At 36.5% G+C, this 20,055-nt stretch overlaps 1 protein-coding gene across 2 annotated transcripts in view; it reads right to left on the reverse strand.

Moving 5' to 3' along the window:
- Positions 1 to 12,420: 12,420 nt before the first annotated feature.
- The window catches only part of vti1a (vesicle transport through interaction with t-SNAREs 1A), a 149,277-nt gene continuing 141,642 nt past the window's right edge, over positions 12,421 to 20,055 (reverse strand). The window contains exon 8 of one of the 2 annotated variants that reach the window (XM_016251774.1): positions 12,421 to 12,754. In XM_016251774.1, the coding sequence (XP_016107260.1) occupies positions 12,661 to 12,754 (94 nt within the window). In that variant the 3' untranslated portion in view covers positions 12,421 to 12,660. The remainder of the gene's footprint in view (positions 12,755 to 20,055) is intronic. The other variant, XM_016251800.1, reaches the window with a different exon arrangement.

Consider the following 20,055-nt stretch of genomic DNA (forward strand, 5'->3'; position numbering starts at 1 on the left):
CACAAGTTGATAAGGGTCTTTAGGGTCTTAATGAAAAGTCTGTTCCATAGTTTGGTTAAAATTTCTCAATGGTAGTGTAAAAAACACCTTTTTTTTACCCTGTCAAAAACAGCTTTTTTACCCTGTCAAAAACAGCTCTTTTCAGATCAAGCCGTTTTTGTAGCATTTTCCTTTAAATGTTAATGAGCTCTGCTGACCCCTCCCCTCTCTTCCGAGCTGCTCTCAGAGAGACTGTTTACTTTAGCCGCATTCATCGTGAAACTTGCTAATTAGCACATTATTAGGAAAGGCGATTTGCAAAGATTCATTACAAAACATTATACTCACTTCTTCTGTAGATGAGGCTGGATCATGAATGATTTGCGCAAACATAGACGCATTTATGTAGATCGGGGGCGCATTCCCTTCAGAAACAAACGTAATCCACTCCGTCTTCAGCGGCTCAGATGTCAGGAGTAAATTACGACTGCTATGTTCATTATTACATCCAACAACAGAACACCTCAATCGCTTAGGAGTCATTCTTGTCTACATCTGCTCCGGTGGTGAAACAATGTCGGACTGATGACAGCTCACTCAGGGCGGGTCTAAGGTAAGACACCAGTCCAGTTTGTGCTGAAACGCTACTGTCAATCAAACTATTGTGGGAGGGGCCTGTCTGTGTGACGTCACACAGACAGGCATCTGAGATGGGCTTGATTTGAGAAAGGGGAAAACATTTAACGAGATTAAAAAAAAAACTGGGTGGATTTTTATCATTATAGGGTGGTTGTGTACACACTGCCAACACACATTTCAGTTCAAACAACTTGTAAAAGTGCATGTAGCATCCTATGACCCCTTTAAATATTTTTGTCACTTTTGATCAAATTAGTGTGAGCTTTAGATTAAAACCCCAATTTCTGAGGTTTTAAAATGTTCTAGAAATAAATATAAAATTAAACATCAAAATTAAATAGACATGCTTTAAAAGAAAATGATAGAATGTTAACTTTGTTGCATATTTAGTCTAAAACAAAGGATGCCTTTCATAAGGGACTAGCTAGTTAGGGAACAATTTTTACAATTCTTAGATTAAAAAAAAGATACTTTAATGATAGATTAATTTTGTTAAATAATAACTTATAAACATATTTGATGAGACTCACAACAAAAAGCAGAGTCCCATAAAGAGACCAAACCATCAATAAGCAATAAAGAAAAAACTACAATGGAAGAACTAACCTTAAACAGACACAAGATCCAGTCTTCAGCTTTGAGCACAGTATATGAAGATGCTCTTCGATGGCTAGAGCACAATGGAGCTGAAGAGATACGCCTGATCCTTCACATGGACGGACTTACTTAACCTGAATCCAGGGTCACTCTCATTCAAGGCTAAACAGAGAAACACAATTGCCCTTTTTTTCTTCTTCTTATGAATTGTTTGTAAAAAAATAAAACAAGCAGAAAAGAAGAAAGTTGAATGTTGTGTTTGTGGTAAAAGCTGAAAGTCTGCTTAAATTGTTCTCCATTCTTTTCGCTTTCATCTACTTCCCTTCTTCTCCTCTATTGTCAGTCGGCTAAGAATGTTTTTTCTTGCATAAAAGCACACACTTCACTGAAAATGACCCTTATAATTCCGACTGCCAATGAAACACATTTCTCAAGAGCTCTGTCCTTCAACCAGGCATGTGAAATTTATCACAGCATTCAAAAGATGCTCGTAGAGAAATAACTCACCATCCTTGTCTCATGCTTCCTCAAGTGTTTACTGTAGTTACCCATGTAAAAATGTTCTCTATGAACTATATATACATCCTCAACTCACTCACATTCACCTTGATACAAATTCGATCATCGCTTTGGTTTACCATTGTATAGGCTGAAGACTGAATGCTAAACTTTTGAGCAAATCAGCTGGAGATAAAGACCCGTTCCGCCAGTTCATTCTCTTTTCAATTTGGTCTTTACAGGTGTAAATATGTGATAATTGGGGTTGGAGAGAAAGCTCTGAAAGTGTCAAGCGGTTTCACCTCATTCGTGCTCGTATTTGCAGGGTAGCTTCCTGCCTGCTGGGCTTCCTTGCTCTTTAATGGCCACATGGAGACTGGACCTCTCACAAAAAACAAAATGAATTAAAAATAAAAAATAACTTTGTTTAGAAAATGACAGCGACGACATTTCACACATTTAACAAATAATACACGTAATTCACGGTGGCTAGATATTCATTACCAGGTATCTGCTATAAATAAAACGTAAGCCAGAGCAGCATGGTTCTTTTGGATAGTTGCTGCCAACTGTGAGTATTGGCTGTGTTCTGTCAGTCATGCCTGCGAGAGGTGCCAGTAAATTCTGGGTTTGTGTTAGAGAGGGCGATTGAGCATAAAACACTCACCTAAAAGCACACAGGGATAAAACAACAATCACTCAGGTCACTAAGACAGCCTTGAATGTAGTTTCGTAAGTGGGTGGCTCCTGGAAGCTTTTGGATGGGGGCTAGAAAAGAGAACAAGCACCAGAACATACATTTCATACTCTGGATGGAAAATAAATAAATAAATAAAATAAAACTTTATGGATTAAACTAGTAATGTTTTGAGAACAAAGGCTGAATTATGATAATAAATAAATAGTAAAAATGTATTATAATAATTTTTCCTTGGTTCTCAAAGTATTACTAGTGTAATCCATAATGTTAAGATTTTATTCTCAATATAGGAAAAGCCCATATAGGAGAAATAGATCATATAACATTAAAATTACATAAAATAATAATAAAAAATAAATAAATAAAGTTGAAAGTTATGAGAAGAAAGTTCATGATAGGCTTTTCATAATAGGCCTTTTATTAGAATGAAGTCATTATGAGATTAAAGTAGTAGTATTTTCATAAAAAAAATCTAAATAACCAGATTTTTAAATAATATTAAAAAAAACTATTTAAAGCATTATAATATAATACTACAGTAAATCCACTGTAAAAGTTATTTTATGAAGATGGTTTATAAAACAGATGATTGTTTTACAAGAAATTACTACTTCAGTCTTTCTACTTCAAAATTTCACCTTTATTTCAATGTGTTACACTTAAAAAAGGTGTATAACCAATTTTAATATATAAATATGCATAAATATACATTTATGTTTACAGTGGATTTACTTTAGCATTATATTGTAATACTTTAAAATCTAAATAACCAGATTTTTAAATAATATTAAAAAAAACTATTTAAAGCATTATAATATAATACTACAGTAAATCCACTGTAAAAGTTATTTTATGAAGATGGTTTATAAAACAGATGATTGTTTTACAAGAAATTACTACTTCAGTCTTTCTACTTCAAAATTTCACCTTTATTTCAATGTGTTACACTTAAAAAAGGTGTATAACCAATTTTAATATATAAATATGCATAAATATACATTTATGTTTACAGTGGATTTACTTTAGCATTATATTGTAATACTTTAAATCGTTTTTTTTATATTACTTAACTTTAATCTGATTATTTAGATTTTTTTAATGAAAACACTACCACTTTAATCTCATAATAGTTTTATTCTAATAAAAGGCCTATTACGAAAAGCCTACCATGAACTTTCTTCTCGTAACTTTCAACTTTATTATTATTATTTTTAATTTGTATTATTATATTATATTTATTATATTATTCTCCTATTGGGCTACAGAAAACCTTATGAATTATGAACAGCATAAATCAGAAAGGTCACCATGCAGTAAGACTTTTATCAAGCTTCCTTTTGACAACAAATGCAATAAAAATGGATAGTGTTGCTAAAAGCCTGTCTGTTCGTAGTAGGAAGCATTTTTTTTCTCCTTCTTGAATTGTTAGATTTTTCAAAAGACTTAATTAGAATCAAGCCATTCATCTACTTTAAAAGGATTTTGTGCATTTAGTTGAAGTCAACATTTGGGATTCTGGAAGATCTGTCTTTCCAACATTTAAATCACTGAATTATTTTTAGACCAATTACTGGTTTGCCCCGTTAAGAGCAAAATCCACTTTCCAAATGATCATTTATCCTCCTTCTGCTATTTCTTTGCCCAAAAAAACAAAAACAAAAAAGAGAGAGTCCTTTCAGTACCACTTTATGTGTTCGGGGCAGGTGTTTCAGATCATCTGTTCGTAGTAGGAAGCATTTTTTTTCTCCTTCTTGAATTGTTAGATTTTTCAAAAGACTTAATTAGAATCAAGCCATTCATCTACTTTAAAAGGATTTTGTGCATTTAGTTGAAGTCAACATTTGGGATTCTGGAAGATCTGACAAAGTCCAACATTTAAATCACTGAATTATTTTTAGACCAATTACTGGTTTGCCCCGTTAAGAGCAAAATCCACTTTCCAAATGATCATTTATCCTCCTTCTGCTATTTCTTTGCCCAAAAAAACAAAAACAAAAAAGAGAGAGTCCTTTCAGTACCACTTTATGTGTTCGGGGCAGGTGTTTCAGATCATTTCCTTTTCTCTCGTCCATTCCTCCTGCCCCCTACACTGATTTGAATTTCTGCCCAGGCCTTTGGGGATCCAGCGATTTGACCATATTTTATTTATAAATTTTTCTAAAAGCTAATATTCAGCAGCTGTGATCTATAGTAGAATTACAATTTTCAGGGTCAAGAAGGATTCTGATACAGGACGGAATGAGTACAATGCTGTTAGGGGAAAAAAAAGAAGAGCAGAAAAGAAAAAGAAAAGAGAAAAGGGGTTAAAAAAACCCACACGAGTTGCCTTTAAAAATAAATGAGAAAATCGGTAATCCCACAGTCACTGCATGGAAAAAAGAAAATCAATACTTCTCTCAAATCATCTGGGCCATCCAGAATCCTTGAAACGAACAAAAGTTGTGAAATTTGTTGCCAATACCATACATCTTTCTCAGAATGGCTGCCATCTTTAAAAATAAACTAGCTGGTGAGAGCGAGCAGGTGAGCGTGTGTTTACACGTCAGGGTACAATGTGTTGATGTGCCGCAAAGAACAACAGTTTCTAATTGGGTGCAAAGTCGAACAGTAGGAGCCTTCGTTCAACCTTTGTAAAATTTCACATTTCTGAAGCAACCGCTCTCTGTGGTCATCTTCAGGGGCAGGCTAGCATGGAGGAGAAGAGGGACATCATACAGATTTTGTAACCTTTGAACCATCCATTCAATTGACCCTGTATGCCAACCTGCAGGGACCCCCATGCATGAATCTGCCTCCATTTCCTGTCCTGGGAGAAAAACGCCAGACCAGCGCTGCCATTGGATGCACGCTCATGAATATTTAATCCATTCCCCCAGCTAAGGAGGAGGTATCGCCGAGGGGGACTGAGAGACAGACATGGGGGGGGCCCACCGCCGTGCCCTTTTCCAAGCGTCGCGTCAAGACAATGAAACACGCACACACACACATACACAAGCCCTGGTGTTTGTGGAGTACCATCACACACACACAAGCTTCAACCACAGAATCCAGTGCTCCCCCCTCACCCCCTTCAGTCCGGGCCATCTACATACGGATGTGCTAGCCTGTCATAGAGGATGTGCTCCATCAAAGCTGATTGACTCTCGTTTTCCAGAGAGATGTCGCAGGGTATCACCGCTCGCTCAGATCTCCTGCTATGGGGAACATGAATGGCAGGCTGGCTTTTGAAGACAGTGATTTTCCACTGATGCCTCCCAGTTGGAAATTTAGAATCTTGTCTGGTAAGACACCATATGCAAAGTAAGTCATGCCATGCAACCCAACAGTCAGGCCATGGCATCCTTCACAGAACTCATCTCTTTCTCCAGTTCCTGCATAACACTTTAGTCCAGCTGAAACATCTACATAATGTAAATCAACTTAATTGATACATAAAACACCAAATGTACAGTAACTACACATCTACAACTACTATAGTATCCATCTACTGATCTATAGTCAGTTATTATAAAGCAATAGAGACATACTATATATGAATTATCTATATAGATATTAAGCATCTATCACAATATAAACAGTTCCTATCTATCTATCCACCCATCCATCCATCCATCCACCCACCCACCCATCCAGCCACCCATCCATCCATAGCTGTCAGCTATAACAATATACACATACAGTATTATATATGACTGATCTATCTCTACATATAGAAATTTAGTGTTTATCATAATATCACAAATATATCTATCACAACATATAATCTATCCATCCATCCATGCCAGCTACTATATAGCAATGACATATTATATATGAATCATCTACCTCTATATAGACATTTAGTGTTGATCTATCGTAATAATATCATAACTATATCTATTGCAATATATAATCTATCTATCCATCCATCCATGTCAGTTAATATACATCAATATAGACATATTAACACATATAAGAATGATCTATCTCTTCATATAGACATTTAATGTTCATCTATTGTAAAATATATGTATAATTAACTAAACGTATCCACACAAACACTTGTATTTATGCAGTTAGTTCCTATATAGCAATCTATCTTATAATATATGTTAATTATCTATGTCTAGGTATATAGATATACAGATATTTATATGGTCGTTCCCAATATATACTGTCACTATCTCCAACTCAGTGACTACTACTATATAGAAATATCAACATACTATATATGAATTCCAATATATACATATACTAACTATATACATAGATCTGTTTCGGTTTCTTTCTCAGTATATGTGTAGAAACTTCTCTAGAAGGAACCTTATAAGTGAGAGTAGGTCAGTGAAGCAGAATTGGAGGGTGGAGGTGAGCAGTGTTTAGATTATGTGATATAGGTCAGGCCTGCTTCTTTGTTCAGCGTGTAACTTCTGCCTTCGCACACACACAGAGGAGACAAAGGGAGATTGTGAGTAGCACAAGGCTGGTGGTTTGACTGGTTAAAAAGACAAATGTACCGTGCTTAAACGCCATTCTTCTGTTCCACAAGGATCCTTTAAGACATCGGCCTGTGAACGGGGCTCAAAAAACAACATGTGAAGAAAAGTGTTGAAAACCACATGTCTAATGAGAGCAAGGACACCAGCATGGGTGAGATACAATACTGCTTTAATGACAGTGTTGAACCTAGACAAGCTTTTAGTATATCTACAGAAAACACTATTCATAAAAGTAATCACCAGTTGAACAAACATAAGATTATTCTGATCATTACTGGGTCTCTGGCCTGGAGCAAACAGCCACATGTAAAGTCACACCCACTGACACACAATAGTCCACAGTGCAAACACAGTATCAGATCCGTGGTTCCAACTGATGGGTATTCACTCCCATAATGGGACACACCAGAAGAAAACATAATTGATGGATGTCATGTCACATCAACTGCATTCATTATTCACAGGAGAATGAGGATATTGTCGTGTGCATTTGTGCAACACGTTTGTACAATTGCACAAAGTTATCCAGACAATAAATTAAAATAATAATAATAAGGAAACCTATTATCCCACTGTGCTTAACAAGAGAGGCCACAGATCTCCCTACACTAACTTGAATCTAACATACTCACACACAAACACAGAGCCATCTGTATTATCTATAGGGTGAAATATTATCCCTGGATGTGTGAACGAGTAAAAATAGAGAGATGCACAGTTTAAAACGTGAACCTCAGAAAAAGCACAGTCAGCGAACACTGACGCTCATTTCATGCAGGCTGCTAAAGTGACATCCATTTGAGTGCCTAATGTGGCACTAATGTCCAAGAGAGCAATTCTACCCAACTTTGATAGTTAAAATGATTAAAATTATTTAAAAAAAAACATTTATATTTAAATAAATATATAATATACATTAAACATTTGTAATTTTTTTCTGATTTACAGCCTTTTAAATTGCAATACTGTGTAGTTTAAGTCGTCATTTAAAGTAAAAATAAATAAAAATAAAATGAGCAAAAAAGTAAATAATATTTGTTCAGTTTTCATCACTTTACAAAAAAGTTCACATATATCTCCAATTTATTTTCCAATGAAATCTTAAAGTCACACCCACTGACACACAATAGTCCACAGTGCAAACACAGTATCAGATCCGTGGTTCCAACTGATGGGTATTCACTCCCATAATGGGACACACCAGAAGAAAACATAATTGATGGATGTCATGTCACATCAACTGCATTCATTATTCACAGGAGAATGAGGATATTGTCGTGTGCATTTGTGCAACACGTTTGTACAATTGCACAAAGTTATCCAGACAATAAATTAAAATAATAATAATAAGGAAACCTATTATCCCACTGTGCTTAACAAGAGAGGCCACAGATCTCCCTACACTAACTTGAATCTAACATACTCACACACAAACACAGAGCCATCTGTATTATCTATAGGGTGAAATATTATCCCTGGATGTGTGAACGAGTAAAAATAGAGAGATGCACAGTTTAAAACGTGAACCTCAGAAAAAGCACAGTCAGCGAACACTGACGCTCATTTCATGCAGGCTGCTAAAGTGACATCCATTTGAGTGCCTAATGTGGCACTAATGTCCAAGAGAGCAATTCTACCCAACTTTGATAGTTAAAATGATTAAAATTATTTAAAAAAAAACATTTATATTTAAATAAATATATAATATACATTAAACATTTGTAATTTTTTTCTGATTTACAGCCTTTTAAATTGCAATACTGTGTAGTTTAAGTCGTCATTTAAAGTAAAAATAAATAAAAATAAAATGAGCAAAAAAGTAAATAATATTTGTTCAGTTTTCATCACTTTACAAAAAAGTTCACATATATCTCCAATTTATTTTCCAATGAAATCTTCTATAACGCTTTTCTAACTTAGAAACTGAACTTAACTATGCTAAAATGCTAAACTAGCTAGCTAGATAAGCCAGTAAATCATGAGCAAGCGCCCATCTGCCGTGACCGCAGTGGGTCTTGCCTGCCTCTTTGTAGCCTGTTCTGTGATAGGAGCTAATCAGAGTCTCTTTCTCACTAAAGGCCTGCTAGCCGAAGTCACTTAGCAGGGTTAACGTCAGGCATAATGAAATATTAAAGTGTGTCTGTAACTGCCACTATTGTTGCCCCTCGGAATAAGATATAACCCATTTTTGACAAGTTTTCATCCTCCTCACATAGAAGACACTACACGCAAACCAAATCAGCTACAGAGAAGAGGGTAATGAATAATCTATTTCATATTCCAAAGGCACCCACTGCTTAGAGAGAGAGAGAAAGGAGGGAAGGAGACAGGGAGGCATAGAGGGTGAAAAAGAAGGATAAAAAGAAAGGAAGAGTGAAAAAATAGATGCGGCAGATGATACCGCCAGCCTGCCGAAGGTGTCACGTGACACGCCTAATGTTTAAATAATAAAAAAGGGGATATAAACAAATCATTAGCCCTCCCATTGGTTGTTTAATGCAATTTCTTAATGAACATAATAGCCACAACTAACAATGAAAGAAAATAAAAACATCTAAATGGGCCCCAACGTATCGTCAGCGCTCAATTATTTCCTTGTCAAGTTGTTATGATTTAATGAGCCCCAGTGGGACTGACGGCTGTCAGTCAGCTCTGACTTTTTGACACCATTACAACTTCAAATAGAGCCGCAGCCACGCTGCTTTTCCACCAGCCACACACTGCTGAGAGGATCTGACAGGCCCGAGTAGAGAGAGAGAGAGAGAGAGAGACAGATAACACACACACACAGACTGAGCCAGCAAAACACACCGACACACATCCAAGTCATTACACACACAGCCGACTGATGTCTCGTATACACACGTGCAGGTGTGGGAAACGAACGCGCTTGCACATCCCCCGCACGCACATACATGCGAGAAAATAAGGACAAACAAATCTCATTGCACTTAAACGCACACGCTCTTTCTCTCCGCCGTTTGATGCAAAACCCAATCACAGAGGCCATTATCTGATGAGGTTTGTTAAACTGGCGGGATTCAGCTCCCCCTCATCCTTTCTCTTGCTTCCTCAACTTAATGATAACTCTCAATAGGTTGGCCCCACATGGGACACACGGAGACGCACTATTTTGTTGGCCATTAATTTGGCGCTTTGAAGCTGTAGCTGTGAAGCAGAGCAAGAGAAAACCCCCCACCAGGCTGCTTCCAAAATAAGACAATCCACCCGGCCTGAAACAGAATATCGAATGCCGTCTGCCTGTCTGTCTGACAGTCCGTCTGTCTGTCCGTCAGGCACCTCGACCGGCCGAGGTGTGCGCATGCGTCCCGTGTGGAAGGGGTGTTGAGCGTGGGGTGTTGGGAAGAGAGGCGGCGGTGTGCTAATCAGCAGTGTTCCAAAACCTAGTGAGTCACCTACGTAGGCAGCATATAGGCACACTCTCTATGTGAAGGCTGAGGGGCCTAATAATATGCGGTCTTAAAGATTCCTTCGATTGAGTACATTTTAAAACAACATTGAATATAAACTTCTAAGAAAAAAAGAAATCGCAGAATGCACTGTGACAACTCTGTGTGACAAAAGTTTGAAAAATTCAATACTGAATACTGTTATAGCTCAATGTAATTAAAATGGTTCATTTTACCCAATATTTGTGTGCTTTGTATGTTTATGCTTATTATAGTACTGTGTAATTAGCTTAGCAACATGCTAATAGCTAACTCGATTCACTAACATGGATTATCTGTCTTTATGCTTGACATATTGCCATTAGCTTAGCAACATGCTAATATTGAAATGGCAAACAAAATGAAATGTTGATGGTAAATATAACTGATTCGCCAAAATCGATTATTTGACTATGTTTAAAACATTGTCGTTAGCTTAGCAAAACATTAACAGCTTACCTTTTTATATATATATAAAAAAAACATCCAAGATGACAAATAAAGTGAAATATTGATTAGAAATATAACTGATTTGCTAACACTAAATATTATTTACCTGAAAGGGATAGTTCACCCAAAAATGAACATTCTGTCATTAATTACTCACCCTCATGTCTTTCTAAACCCGTAAGACCTTCATTCATCTTTGGAACACAAATTAAGATATTTTTGATGAAATCTGAGAGCTTTCTGACTCTGCACAGACAGCAACGCAACTGAAACGTTCAAGGACCAGAAAGGTAGTAAGGACATCGTTAAAATAGTCCATGTGACATCAGTGATTCAACCTTAATTTTATGAAGCTACCAGAGTACTTTTTGTGCGCAAAGAAAACTAAAATATTGACTTTATTCAACAATTTCTTCTCTTTTGTGTCTCCCCCTTTTTGGGCCTTGATCGTTGTAGTTGCGTTGCTGTCTATGCAAGGTCAGAAAGCTCTCGGATTTCATCATAAATACCTTAATTTGTGTTCCGAAGATGAACGAAGGTTTCACAGGTTTTGAACTACATGAGGATGAGTAAATAATGACAGAATTTTTTACTTTTGGGTGAACTATCCCTTTAACACACTGTTATTAGCTTAGCAAGCTTAGCTTTTTCAAACCAATTGTGAAGTTGGTCTCCTGTGTGTTGAAAGTTGCTGTCTATGTAGAGGGTTATGAATCCGTCATTTATGAGGTTTCATTTCAGCTAGTGATGCTGCCTTAGATGCCAACTGCCTACGTATGCATTAGACAGCAAAACAACTCACTGGGTTTTGGAATTGAGCCGGAGTGTATGGCAACAAACACATAAATATATGAAAAAATACAAAGGAATCCTCACATAAAAATCCCATAAACTAACAAAAATGAATTGTACTATTAGTACACAGTCATTGTTACCTTCTCTCTTATAGACTAATACTCAACCAGCAGGTGAAAGCCTGGAGCAGACTCACAAATTTAGCATATTTCCATATTGATGCTTGCTAGTTGGTCCCCCTATAGGAACAATGAAGAACATTTGCAACAGCATTGTCACAGTAGAGACAAATAATATAATTTTAATGTCAAATACTAATGGCTAAAACAAATTCCAGATAAATCGAAAGAAAGTTACAGCAAAAAAATACATCACAATTCATCTGAAACGATAAATAAATACAAGAAACATTTCTTATTAGTACGACTGACTACAGTTACTATCATGCTGTCAGATTTGATTAGTAAAGGTAAAAGTGGACATGGATGTTTTCTTGTTCAAAGCAGTCCCGCTGGTTTAACTAAACACATGCGAGGTCTTTGCTGACCTTAGAGGAACAGCGTGAGAAGCTACTAATCCTGGATGAAGGGGGACTGAGAGATGGGCGCGTGACCTTTGGGCTGTGTGTAGTGTGTGATTCTGCACCATGTGCTAAATGGTACTGCACCGGGGGCCTTGCCTTGTGTACGGCTCACACACACACACATACACCTGATGGATGGGATTTTACTAGTAGCTTTACAGAAAAATAAAAGTAAACATTAAACTGCAGGTTATGACATACGTTGATCTTCGTCTTCATGGTCCTCGTGTCCATACGTCTGTGTTGGGTTTGTCTATGGGTCGGTAAGTTTTAAAAGTAATGGACGCAGCATAAATATAAGGGGAGAGAGGGTGAGAATGGTCCCGCTCCGCTCGAGAGCAGCGAGGAGAGGCCACCTGTCACTGCCCACCAGGAATGATTCATGTGAACAATTTGTCCTAATTACTCCAGCCCAACACTTTTGTCACTATTAATCTTACACACACGCTCGTACACACTCACACATGCACGCATAAGGCCAGTCAGTGGAGATCAGTGCCCTCGCAAATTGAAATAGATGGCCAAGACGACGGTGAGGAGGATGATGGCGCCCAGGATGAAGACCAGGACACGATTCTGAATGATCCTGTGGGTGAGGAGAGGGAGAGGTGGAGAAAAAGAGAAGACAAAAGAAAGAGATTTCATGTTAAGTAAATTAATTAGACAATAGTACAAACTAGCGATTTAACATCTTCACACAAAATAGGCATGCATGTGATCGAGTACATGCCCTGCATCAAAAATGTATTTATTTATCCTGACTCAACTCAGTCAGAGCTGTCTTTTAAAAAAATAAAATAAAAATAACAAACAGGCTTTTGTGCAAAGCATGTCACACGGTGTGACAACTTTGCCTTTTTCCTCTCCATCTGTCTGCAGACACGCTTAAAGCATTTACTTTTCTCTGGAAAGTAAAAAGTGTAGCTTGTGGTGTTCCTCCAGCTAATAAATTTCACATATTTACTGATGGAATTCTCCATAAAACCCACTTTCCTACTGTCACATGACCAAACCAAAAAGGCAATTTGTGCCTGCAGGACTTAATAGACTCACTCGGTCATTCACTAAATTCTACACATTAATTGCATTTTCATTTACTAAATGTTATGGCCAATAATTGTGATTTCAGCTAGTAGTTCACTAAATATCGGTCCGGAATTTTCATATTGAACAGTATTTGAAATCTAATTGTGGACATTTGTTTCTTCCTGAGGTCTCAAAATGAATAGGTATGCATATTACATATAGTAAGTCTATAAGTCTATGCAAAATATTATTACAACTTAAATAACTGTTTTCTATTTTAATATAGTTTTAAAATGTAATGTATTACTGTGATGGCAAAGCTGAATTTACTCCCGTCTTCAGTGTCACATAATCCTTCAGAAATCATTCTAATATGCTGATTTGGTGGTCATTTCTTCTTATTATTAATGTTTTTAAAAAGTTGTGCTGCTTAATATTTTTGCAGAACATGATGTATTTTTTCAGGATTCTTTGATAAAAAATACACTTTCTCCCCAAATCGCAAAATGCTAAATGTGTTTCCATTACAGATTTGTGCAAAACTTTTGCGATATTTTATAAATGTCGATAAAAAAACCTATTGCGTAATGACTCGTTTCCAAGATTTTCCTCTCGCAATAAGTCATGGCGACGAATGTTGGTAGGTTTACGTATATCGCAGCAACCGCACAAGCCATTATTTAAAATCGAAGGAGACATATGCGTCTATCTTTAACAACATTTTTTAACAACCTTTTTCCGATATATGTGAGTTTTTGCAAAATTGACGTGTTGCCATTAGGCGTATTTTCAATTTGCAATTTGAAGGGTAATGGAAACGCAGCTAAAGTAATTCTGTTCGTCTCTACATAAAAGTACCAAAAGGAGCCAAACAAACTGTTTGAAAAGTGGCAAAGTGGTACAAAGCGGGTGTGTGGACAGTACAGTGAGGGTGAGAGCGGGAGTTGTAGGGTTGAGACCCTGGGATGATCTCTTGGGGCGAGTTTCTGTCTCCTGTGTCATTCCTGATAAATGACAGAATTATCCCATGTGCTGACATGTGGAGAGAGCAGGACCACTGTCCACTCCTATAAGCAGGAGATGAATAACTCACACACACCAATTCATCACCACTGCAGCCGAGCAGCACTCCGCCGCATCTTACACACACATCTAACGCATACAGAGATGCACAGTGAAGAAAGCAAAATGACATTACAACACACACCTCAATACTCCTACTCAAAATCGAATAGTCTATGCTCTGAGATGTTTATTTTGTTAAGATAAACCATTAGAGGCTTTTCCACTGCATTGACAAAAGGTGTGTTCTGACTGGGCGCTGGGCCGGCATAATTCATAATTGGGAGTGCATGCTTGGAGAAGGACATTAATCAGAGCATGTTTAGCAAGGCCAGATCTCCCACGTCTCTTTAAGTAACATTCATTATTTACACTGGCTACACACACACACACATAAACAAACTCCAAGCAAGAGGACAGACTGTTCATGATGTTCAGAGATGTGCTGGTGCCCAAAGGGACAGAAAACAGCCGTGGGAGAGGGACGAATGGGAATTCGTGGGTCTGTATAAAGAATGTGTGTTATAGGATGGTACAACTGATTCTGTGATCAACACCACTGGAGGTAAATTATGTCAAGATCATGCAAACCTTACGGTTTTGCCACTTACTGTCAATCAATATTGAGATAAAGTACAGCACTCTTCAAAGGGGTCACTAAGATTTTTTTTTTTTTTATAATTTAAAGCTTTCTTTCAGCAAGGATGCATTACATTGATCTAAAGTGGCAGTAAAGACATTTATAATGTTACATAAGATTGCTATTTCAAATAAATGCTGTTCTTTTGAATATTCTATCCATCAAAGAACCCTGAAGAAAAATAAGTATCAGTTTCCCCACAAAAAAGAATAAGCAACTGTTTTCAACTTTGATAATATTTTTTTTTTACTTGAGAACCGAATCAGTACATTAAAATGATTTCTGAAGAAGCATGTGACACTTAAGATGAGAGTAATGACTGCTGAAAATCCAGCTTCGCCATCACAGAAATTAATTCAAATGTAAAAATCCATTAAAATAGAAAAGTATTATTTTAAATTGTAATAATATTTCAAAATATTACTGTTTTTACTGTATTTTTGATCAAACAAATGCAGCCTTGGTGAGCATAAGAGACTTCTTTCAAAAACATTACAAAAAATCAAACAGTAGTGAAGCTGACTGACTATCTTGTGATCTCACTGCTCTTTATTATAAAAGAGATTCTAAATTTTAATTGGATACTATATTAATGCTTTAATGTTGCTTTGCAACCATAGAACTGCCTACAGAAGAACATATTATTTTCATTAATTAATTGAATTTTCGATGAACATTAATATTGTTACCAATTGAAGCTCTCACAGTGATTTTACCATGGTAAAAAGTTTTTTTTTTTTTTTTTTTTACACTTACGTATGGGATGTTAACACAACCTTTTGAGGCATAGTGCTTTATCCTGTACAGATTTATGAAGAAAAAGAAAAAAATAACCTTTTTTACTCATAAATCAACTTCGACTAACCTTAATTTTCTGACCATAGGCTCAGCTGTAGATTTTTGACTGAAGTGCAAGATATTAAATACAGTGGTGTGTGTACTGTATGTGTGTGCGTGCGTGTTGGTGTGAGTGGTTCAGGGGCCAGGCTGAGCTGTTAGCAGTAATGTAGATTAATCTGTCTTTGGTGAGGCTGCTCTGACAGGCCCTTGAGGGTGGGCGGAGAGGCCCCAGGCAGCCCCGCATCCAGACACAGAGGGAGAGCAAGAGTGAGTGAGTGGCCCAGTCATCACAGAGAGCAGCCATGCTTCCCTCACTTCAACAGCCCAGTCTTACACTCTGAAAAACACACTGGAAAGTGCATGAATTTCTTCACAGAAATTCGTTATAGTTTGAGGAACATATTTAGGGAAGTAATTCATCCGTCGTGTGTGAGAGCTCATATAGTCATTGATGCAAGGGAACTTTTGTCTGTAAACTTTAAAATCTTCCCCTGTAGCAGTCCCTTTCAACCGCAACTAAAAATAACCACGAATGGATCTCAAAGAACAGAAGTACTAAAACTATTTGTACCCCTTTTTCACCTCTCTTAGAACTAGCCTGCATTTTCACTGATTTGAAAACCAAATGACGACGCAACCGGCTGTTACTAAATAATCTGCACACAAACAAACAAGCCACAATACTTTCTTTGTTTACGAGCCTTGCTTCTAGTTTGAGAACACATTTTGACATCTAAAGTAATTTAATGGAGTGTAATCATGAGCTGGCTTTGATATAATGGCCAGAATTTATTTAAATACAGCGCAATGAATACATTTAATAGTATTCTGATTGCATATATGATATTTGTAAATTATATAATTAATAATATAATAAAAATACTTTTTAAAAATAATATGAAAATAGAAATAATATAATTTATTGAATATATTACAATCAATTATAATAACATTAAAATATAAATAATAATAACTGTATTAAATTTGCTTGAACAGTAGTGTATATAAAACAAATATATAAAAATAAAATACTTTAGAATAAAAATAGTATGTTTTTTTCTTTTAAATATTTTTACTGTATTATATTAAATATTTTAAATATATTTCTTTACAGTTCAAATTATATTTTATGTTATTTTGAAAGCTGTACTTGACTCCCCGTCTCTGACATTTCTGATTCCTGGGGAGCAGCATATTACAAGTTTTTTTTTTAATACCTCAAATCTGCCTTTTCTTTGGTGGATTACACCTGGACTAGATTGGAAACGGCAACCCCCTGTTTGTGGAAAAAGAGGTATTGGATACTTCTGTAGCTAATCTATGGCTCCTCCAACTCCAGTCTCACCTGGGTTGAATCACATTAATATAAAGGGGGGACAGAGACAGCAAGAGCAGGAGAAGTGTCTTATGGAGGTTCTATCCCATGTTGAACCATGTCTGGACAGAACAGAGCAGGACCCATCAAACCGCATCCATCCTCTCTGTCAAACACATGACAGAGGCTGGAAGAGACCTGCTCATGTTGTCACAGCTCATAGCTCAGGGTAAACCTTCTCTTACACATTCACTTTTTCTGTCTCTCTCTCTTAGCTTAGGATGGGAAAAAGAACCAGAGGTTCAAAAATGCACATGTAAAATAAAAAAAATAAAGTTTGCTTCAATGTAGCGTATGAAGTAAAAATCAAAACATTAAAACTTCACACAGAACAAGACACATATCCCTGCTCAACTAATATTAAATATTAAACACCTCAAGAATTCACACTTTTTAAATTGTTAGCATAATCTCATGTACCCATAGAAATGTATCATGTCTAGTCGGGCCAGAGGTAAGAGTAAGATTCCATGCAGAATGATTCGAGTTCAATTCCCACGATGGAATAAATTAATTTATGCTTTTTTTTAATGAACCAAACTTCAACTCTGCTAGATCACATTTGGTTTAGTTTTAGTTAGTGATTTTACTGACTTGATTCAATTGACCTCAAAATCGTGATGAACCCAATTGCTTCAGACAAACCTAATTACAAACTAACTACAACTGCTACATAATATTAATATTACACTGTACCTATAGTAATTTATTTCTATTAGTAATCACAAATTAGTTTTGTTTCAGTAATTTTGTAAATGATTTTGAAATAAGTGTCTGATGCTCACAGGATTTTTTGATCAAAAATACAGTAAAAACAGTAACACACAAACACAAACACACACACACAAACAGGTTTGTTTTTGTGAATTGTAGGGACTCTCCATAGGCATAATGGATTTTATACGGTACAAACCGTATTTTCTATCGCCCTACACCTAAACCTACCCCTTACAGGAAACTTTCGGCATTTTTGCCCTACACCTAAACCTACCCCTCACAGGAAACTTTCGGCATTTTTGCCCTACACCTAAACCTACCCCTCACAGGAAACTTTCGGCATTTTTAGATTTTCAAAAAAACTCATTCTGAATGATTTATAAGCCTTTTGAAATACGGGGACACTCAAAATGTCCTCATAAATCACCTTCTTGTTGTAATACCTATGTCATACCCATGTCATTATACAAATTTGTGTCCTCATAAATCACAAAAACACACACACAATACTACACAAACCTATTACAATAATAAAAAAAGTTTTAGCATTATTTCCCCAGTCTTCAGTGTCACATGATCCTTCAGAAATCATTCTAATAAGCTGGTTTGCTGCTCAAGAACCATTTCTTTATTATTTTCACTGCTAAAAATACTGCTGCGCAATATTTTTTGTAGAAACTGTGATACTTTTTTTGTAACATTATTAAATTATTTACTAAGGCTTTCGATCAATTAAATGCTTTCTTGCTTATCAAAGTATTTTACTGACCCCGAACCTTTAAACAATACTATATTTATAACTTTACATTTATCACGAGAATACAATGATCCACTGCATTTGTCCCATTCTCAAAAACTTTCTGAAAGAAAATCAGTTCAAAATAAATTTGGATAAAGAGAAGAAAAAATCATGTTATGTCAGGAGGAATCTACAGATTTTTCAAATTTTTTCCCCTTTTTTAATTTCATGAATCAAGACAAATTCAATTATTATTTTTTGGTTTGCCTCGGACCCTCAAGACCCCCACCCCCACAGTTGAGAACCTCTGCCTTAAGTACACTGTGACTTTCTCACTGTGAGGCACACAAGTCGAGCACTACAGTATATGTGTGCAAGCACTGCCAAAATAACTCCTTCCAAAACCAGCAGACAAAATTAAACTGAGTCAATTCGGTTAAAAACATAAGTCTAACCTCAAATGCACAACGCCAAAGAACGAATGACTGTGTGTGCGTGTGTGTATGTCTGTGTGTGTGAAAGAGAGAGAGAGAGAGAGAGAAAGAAAGAGAGAGAAAGCGAGTTCAAGCTACGAAAAGCCCATTTATCAGTGGAGGAGGTAGAGGAGACAGAGACAGATGAAAATAATGAGGAGTTTTCTGTCAGGAAAGATTTACAAAATCGTACCCGCATTATTAAAATTTAAAACCTTTTTCCCCTTCTTTGCCACATTTTTTTTTCTCTCTCTTACACTCTCAGTTCCCCTTATTAGTAGCCCTAATGAGGGCAGTGGTACACCTCTACGCCAGGGTGTGTGGGGGGAGGTGGGTGAGGGAAGTTTACTCCATTCTAAAAGCCCAGCACCACACACACTCTCATAAACACACACACACACACACACATGTCTGGTCAGCTATCCTTGTGGGGACTCTCCATATGCGAAATGGTTGTTCTTCTGTACAGACTGTATATTCTATTGCCCTACACCAACCCTACCCCTAAACCTACCCCTCACAGGAAACTTTCTGCATTTTTAGATTTCAAAAAACTTAATTCTGTATGATTTATAAGCTTTTGTACCCATGGGGACCACAATTTAGGTTCCCACCGTGACACGAGTCCCCATGAGTCTGTGTGTAGTCAGGTTTAAGTCCCAACCAGGATATATAAACCAGTACACACACACACACACACAATCATATAAAGTCCAAAAGATTGAAAATAGCATTTTAATCATTTAAACCTCTTAATAAACCGCAAGTTTCAGGATTCTGAAGCCTTTAACACAGCACAACGTATAATGTATGAGAAATACTTCACATTCTGTAAGTATAACTTACACCCATTTGTGTGTGTGATTTCTTTTCAAGCAGATAAAAAGAATCACAGACTCTGTGAGGTTGTCAGTATTTTCTTTTTGTCATACAAACCAGGTATTGTACTTCACTGGAGCACGATAGAAACAAAAGAAGTGAAAGTGGGAGGAGAGTCAGCAGGATCAATGTGTTC

The sequence above is a fragment of the Sinocyclocheilus grahami genome, unplaced genomic scaffold (assembly GCF_001515645.1).
Source record: "Sinocyclocheilus grahami isolate Dianchi unplaced genomic scaffold, SAMN03320097.WGS_v1.1 scaffold26.1, whole genome shotgun sequence".
Lineage (NCBI taxonomy): Eukaryota > Metazoa > Chordata > Actinopteri > Cypriniformes > Cyprinidae > Sinocyclocheilus > Sinocyclocheilus grahami.